The sequence below is a fragment of the Pectinophora gossypiella genome, chromosome 8 (assembly GCF_024362695.1).
Source record: "Pectinophora gossypiella chromosome 8, ilPecGoss1.1, whole genome shotgun sequence".
Classification (NCBI taxonomy): Eukaryota; Metazoa; Arthropoda; class Insecta; order Lepidoptera; family Gelechiidae; genus Pectinophora; species Pectinophora gossypiella.
In genome coordinates this window covers 3,047,698-3,054,175 of record NC_065411.1, presented here as the reverse complement: position 1 = coordinate 3,054,175, position 6,478 = coordinate 3,047,698, and the positions used below count along the sequence as shown (strand labels likewise).

Sequence of the window (6,478 nt, the reverse complement as noted above, 5' to 3'; positions counted from 1 at the left end):
AGTGAATGCTACCTAAAGCAAATCTACGAGTCACGTTAAAAAGCAGTGTTTACTTTCACATCACGACATGTGTGTACGTGTGTTATCATATCCTCACTCCACAATTTTACATACTTACCTTGTTTCACTTCCTAATAGGTTTTTAAGCATCTGTTCATAACCACCTTTTTATTTTTTCGACGTGATTTATTGTAGATTTGCCGCAAACGGCATTAACTACTTGGCCGGAAAAATGGGGAGCGCTGAAGGCTCTCACCCGGTACAACGTTTAAGACAACAGGCCTGAGGGTGCCCAGCTGGGCGCGAACCTCGGCTCTGAGTGTAGTCTGAGAGGAAAAATATTTGAAAGAATTAATTGACCCTAGTGGGTCGATAGCGATAAGCGCTGATTGAGTGAAATCGTTGACCACGCCGGCGGGGTCGGTATCGCGAGCTGTTTGGATGCCTCTATGGCTAGAATTATAACCATCAAATGATACTTTTTGTTCTTATAAATATAGTATCAAGTACTTTTATTATGTTAACTCCTACTTATTCTTTCCTACTATTTATAATTTAAATGTACTTGATACTACAACCGTCATACGGTCATATAATTATGCATCAGTACATTATATACGTACTGGGATATGTGAAGTTCTATTTACACAATATCCATAATGAAAGACATTCCCTGTTACTTCACCAAAAATAACAGGTGCATCCATCGCAAGATGAATTAAGTACCAAAAAGCTAATAAAATATGTAAGTAAGTATCTAAAAAAATAGCGTAAATAACTAAGAGTCATTATCATCCTTTAGTATAATGTAGGTATAATATACTCTTGCGCACATTCCTGGAACCTTCATTTTCCTTATGTTGTTCCATGTTATCTCTAACTGGAAATCCAGAGTACGCCACCGTATTACGAAGAAGTCTCGTTATGTGTTTTTTTTAAACAAATTGCAGATACAAACACAAAGTTATGGTCGTAAACCCTAACAGGATGGGTAGCACACATGCACGAGTCATTTAGGCGATTCTTACAAGAAGATTTTGTAGCCGTGCACCGCGCGGTGAGGCGGTTTCGTCTGCGGATATCATACAAGTCAACACGACCTTAACCGCTTCACCACCAACTGCGTCCGTGCGCGGTACCGTATGAGAATCACCCAATAAGATACTATGTTCGTCCTAAAACGTTTGATCCAACTTGGAAAGACAAAAAAGACTCCGGAGTAGAGGTACCTAAAATGTTTTAATGTTATAATATGACGGAATTTGTGAAGCTACATTTTATACCAATTAATCGCAACGAGAAATCATAATCTGAAATGAAGCAATGCTAAATAAAAGATCACAATCAAATAACGTAATGAACGGAAATGCTATCAGCAAGTACTCAAGCAAAACAAAATAAACTGTGATAACATAATAGAGACAAAAGTAGGACTCCGTCTCTACTTCGGCCGCTCACCGTGTCAGTAGCGCTGGGGACGCGAAAATTTAAATTTTGTCACCGAATACGCAACCGGGGAAGACGGCGTCATCGTCGAACGTAACCGCGAAGTTTGATAACTGGCAACTTTCTCTCTGCGCGGGCGGCTGCGCGGCGTGCGCTGCGCGGGCCAGTGTGCAGACAGGCTCCGACCACGGCGCGTTCCGCTCCCAGCCTCATTCCGACACCACCGCCGTCGCCGCCGACTCGGCTAGTTCGCTCCGACGCGCGCGGCCGTTTCGAAAATCGAATCTAAACCGAAACCCTTCAAATTGTGTTCCAAAATTCAAACCAACTAGTCGTGCTCCTTTGTTTATTTTACTTTGTTTTTAATCAAATGTTTTTCTGAGTGACTTTTTGTTAACGTGCCTATTGTCAGCCAGCAACATGGGAACTTTTAAAACGTAAGTTTTTGCCTTTTTAGACAATTACTTAGATTGTTTACATCACGACTCGGATTAATTAAGAGGTAAGAAACCTCAGTTTAGAGAATCGCTGAAGGTTCATTTGAGAGTTTAGCAAGATAGCAAATACAATTTGTCCTTTGTCGCTGACTAAACTTTGAAATGTGAATTCCTCGCGTCTACAAAATGTAGGACAATGCCAACGTCTGACACAAGATCAACATTAAGTCATATTCTTAACTGAATAATGCTCATAGATTGGTTGCTTGTACATACAAATGGTCCTGAACACGGTGAATATCTTAATAAAAATCAATTTTATAGGATGTCTCGAGCAAGAATTCCAAGGATGCGGCAGCTTACTTAATTAAATCTGTGATACTAAAAAGCGGATATTAATTCATGTAGACAGATGAACAAAGCCTCTGCCTCCTTAAATAGAATGTTGTTCACCTTTGCGCTTTATCTCGGTGATCGGTTTCCTGAACCGTGCACCAAACTTAATGGCAAACATCCCGGAAAAAATGCAAGTTATAAACTAATTAGCAAATAATTTAGACAACTCATAAATAATATCACAATAAATATACAGATAGAATATTTCACAGAGAATATCCTAATTTATGGCATTATAATGCCAAGTGTTTTAAGATGTCACATTCGGTGTTCCTATTATAATCATCATCAATTTAAGAGCCAATCTTGTCGGTGCAGCATTTTCCATGCTACTTTTTAGGCAAAAATAGGACAGTGGTTTCCTTCTTGCCTTCCGTCCTGCATTGCCGTACCAATGGCTCCTATCTTCGCCTCTGCAACCGTTGAGTTCTTCACCCTTTGGTGTCCCTATTATACACTTCGTAATAAGTACTCGTTATTGACGTTCTTATACTTCTATCGTGTTGGTTGTGAGGTCGATGACCAACCTCAGCAACCCTGGTTGTTAGGATTATTAACACGAATTTGCACCAATGAGTTATTAATTTATCTTAAGTGCAGTTTTCACACAATTGGCTGGACCATTATAGGCGGCGATACGGCTCACCACCTATCACGTTGGTCTGTCAGAAAGCTTGGTGAGGCGTAAGTACTTAGTTCATCTTGCGATTGATGTACCTCTGACTACCTACCTACGGATATAGTCAATAGTAGTATATGGGATGTAGTCGTAAGCGTATATGTTACCATTTAATTTAATACTATTCATAGGAGATAAATCAATATCGAATCTGGTGCGGGGCAGGGCAGACAATGTCCTTTCTACACATAGTAATGTCTATTCTATGCCTATGTTGACACTTGTGTAGCCTTCTGTTAATTGTCTATAATTATACCTACGGAGCATGGGAAAGTTCAACTCACTTATACTAAGAAATTCCATTGGGAAAAAATACTTTTGTGCGATTTAAACCACGCTGTCTCTGTTTTTACAGAGTTGTGTTAAGTAAGCGAATTGTATCATTTGTGTGTTCACAAGAGTTAGGCTTTATGCATATAGAAGCGATACCCAGAGCTCTCCGTTGTATCAGAACGAGCTTCAAAGATTTGTTTTTCTTTTTAAGAACTGAATTGTTTACAGAAATTCGTAATTTGAAAATTATTTAAATTTGGAAAGCAGCAGCCTAAGTAGGTTGGTCCTCAAAACATCAAAAAAATGGAAAAAAATGCTAATAGTTTTTAATATCTTACTGGTTATGATTCGTTGTTACCTTATTCGTTATGATTCATATATTAAGTCACAATGTGCATTGTATAGGTAAATAATGTAAGAATAGATTTTCCTCTCTTTTCCTTCCTCTAAAGGCGGCCAATCACTAGGAGCTTCGCTTGTAATGTAACAGCTCAGATTTGAACATTACACCGGCGAGTGATTCCAGTAGGACTGACATGTCATTTTATCGATTCTAATGATATAATTATGTCGTTTTGTCGATTGGTGCTATATGTGAACCCAAATAATGCATGCATGTTAGGGAAAAACCAAACTTATCGATTTTAACAAAAATGAATACTCTTCTCTTGTTTTCTTTGTAGCTGACTTGAAAATAGGAGGTTATTTGATGTGAATTATAGTAGATATGCTTCCAACGTGATAGCTACCTACTTTGCCGGAGGCACATCCTCATTGGTTTGCGCGTCTAAATGTAATGTAACATTAAATCTTGCATTGTTACATTACAATAGTGTACGGTCACGAGTACCAATATGTATACACTTTGCAACCATGTCACATTAACTTTTTTTACAATTTAAACCGTAAGCCTCATTAAATGTCAAATATGATAGTGCGACAGGGTTCTAAAGTGTGACTGTACTTGCGATAAGTAACAAATTATTTTGCATAAAAGAAGATTATTTCCTGTCCAAGGTTGTGTACAATAAAGTACCACTAAATTCGACTTTATTAGTTTGAATTTAGGTTTGGAATTTATAGAATTGACATCTATAATAATTCAGCTCACCCCTGTTAGGAGTGTGTTAATATACTATAATAACTATACACCTCTGAAACGATACCCTTCAGGGATAGAAGCGAGATGCTATGTTATGTTTGTGTTTGTTCGGGCCGTCAGTGCGTTGCATTTAGAATACTTAGTTTTATTATTATTGTTTTTATGATTTTGGTATGTTTTTCTTTTTTGTTTTGAATATATTTTTTTTCTCTGTGTAAGTACTTATTGATTTCCGTGTGGTTTCTGTCCTGTGTTAAATGTAATGTACCTGTCTGTCTGTGTCTGTGGTGTCCGGAAGTAATAAATGTTTCTTTCTTTCTTTCATTAAAGTACATATTTATATGAAACTAAATTAAGAAAAAACACAGGTAGGATTTAGTTGTCGTATTATTACGTCTAGTATAAAAGGTCGTGATTAAATATAATGGTGTCAAGGTTCTATTTCTCAGAATTGTTTAACACTAAAGTATTTGGAATCATGTGACTTGTCATGTGAGTTGGTTGAATAATTTGGAGTATGTAGAAATCCCGATTTGCATAACGTCGCCTTATGGCGAAAACCACGTAAGGGCCTTTAGAAAAGTCACATTTGGATGTGATTTTTGTTAAAAAACCACTTGTTTATGCGTCTTCGACTGCGGGTGTGACTTCGACTTATGTTTGAATTCAACGCGCTGCTGACCGCACCGAACTTCTTAAACTATATACGCGCTTAAACAAGGCCTTAGCAAGTTTTATTGCGAATTTTTCGTACAAACGACGACAATAGAAAGGTGTGCGCGAGAGTGTATAAAAATAGCGTGGGCAATGCGTTACATCCGCTAGATTATAGACGGATGTGAACAAGCAAATTTAAGTTTTTCAATTAACCAAAACTTACTTTCAAGAGTTTTTTTTCTTAGACAAGTGAATCGAAATAATGACGAATAGACTCGGCTAAAGTTCGTGGATTCTTGGTATCATTAACTTCAATAGAGTTATGAAGCTCTGGAATTGGCGGCTACTTTGACTTTCCTAAAAAGTATTTTAAATTATTGTATCTATTTTAGAATTTTATTTTTATATGTACACGTATTCCTTTGCTGCACTATCCCGCTATATTATATAATTTTAAATATCTCCCATACTTAAAGGTTCCCTGGAAGGGATTGCTACTTAGCAATAAGGCCGCCTATTGTGCTCTTTATATTTCTCTTTACAAAAGATAAAATAAAATAAGCTCACGACTATATCCCAATGGGGGTAGTCAGAGGCACATCCATCGCAAGATGAACTAAATACCCACACCTCATTGAGCTTACTTGCAGTTCAACGTGATAGGTGGCCGTATGACCGACTATAATGGTCGAGCCAACTGTGTTAGTGAAAACATGCTCTTAAGATAAATTAATTAACTCATTGGTGCAAGTCCGGTATCGGGATTCGAACAGGTACTCCCTGATTGAGAAGCAAGCTGGAGTACCACATGACCATAGTGACTATTATGCTTCTTTAATTAGTATTTTATTACTTATTCAAAGTCACGAGGCAAGTCACAGGGACTATAACCTGGAACCTGACAGAGGGCAGCAGTAACTGTCAGTACTATTCAGAGGCGGAGGACAGGAGTCCTAATATGGCTTTGTAAAGACTACTCTGGGCGCCATCCCACTTGCGTCAGAGAGTACTGCGGGGCGGAAGGTAAAAGGGAAACCACTTTTTCCCTAATAAAGTAGCATAGAAAATGCTGCACCGACAAGAGCGTGGCTCTTAAATGGATGATGATGATTAGCTATATAATTAATAACATATTTTTAGCTAGCTGAGCTCACAATTTACATAAATAGTTTTATAAACTAGTAAATATTTTGCATATCGCGTCTAAGCACTTACGAGTATATTACAAGCAAACATGTGACTATATCTCGTGACATACCGCATTGTTGCGATAATTTACTCCCAAGCAGCGTCTTAATAGATATGTGTTTGAATAATGAGCCTGTTTTAACATATTAGCGGCTTGTACGATAGCTGATACGGTTGTATCAGGCTAGAGTTATCTTCCTCGTTATGGGCATTTACTTTTGAAACTCATACGTGCATGTCCCATATGTGGGGCACATGTTTTCTTGCCATAGTGTGTCTATGTACATGAATTCCAATGTA

The 6,478-nt window shown here is 37.9% G+C and overlaps 1 protein-coding gene across 1 annotated transcript in view; it reads left to right on the top strand.

Moving 5' to 3' along the window:
• Positions 1 to 1,624: 1,624 nt before the first annotated feature.
• Positions 1,625 to 6,478, top strand: part of LOC126368840 (heme peroxidase 2) — a 78,937-nt gene continuing 74,083 nt past the window's right edge. The window contains exon 1 of the mRNA XM_050013004.1: positions 1,625 to 1,883. Coding sequence (XP_049868961.1) covers positions 1,867 to 1,883 — 17 coding nt within the window. The 5' untranslated portion in view covers positions 1,625 to 1,866. The remainder of the gene's footprint in view (positions 1,884 to 6,478) is intronic.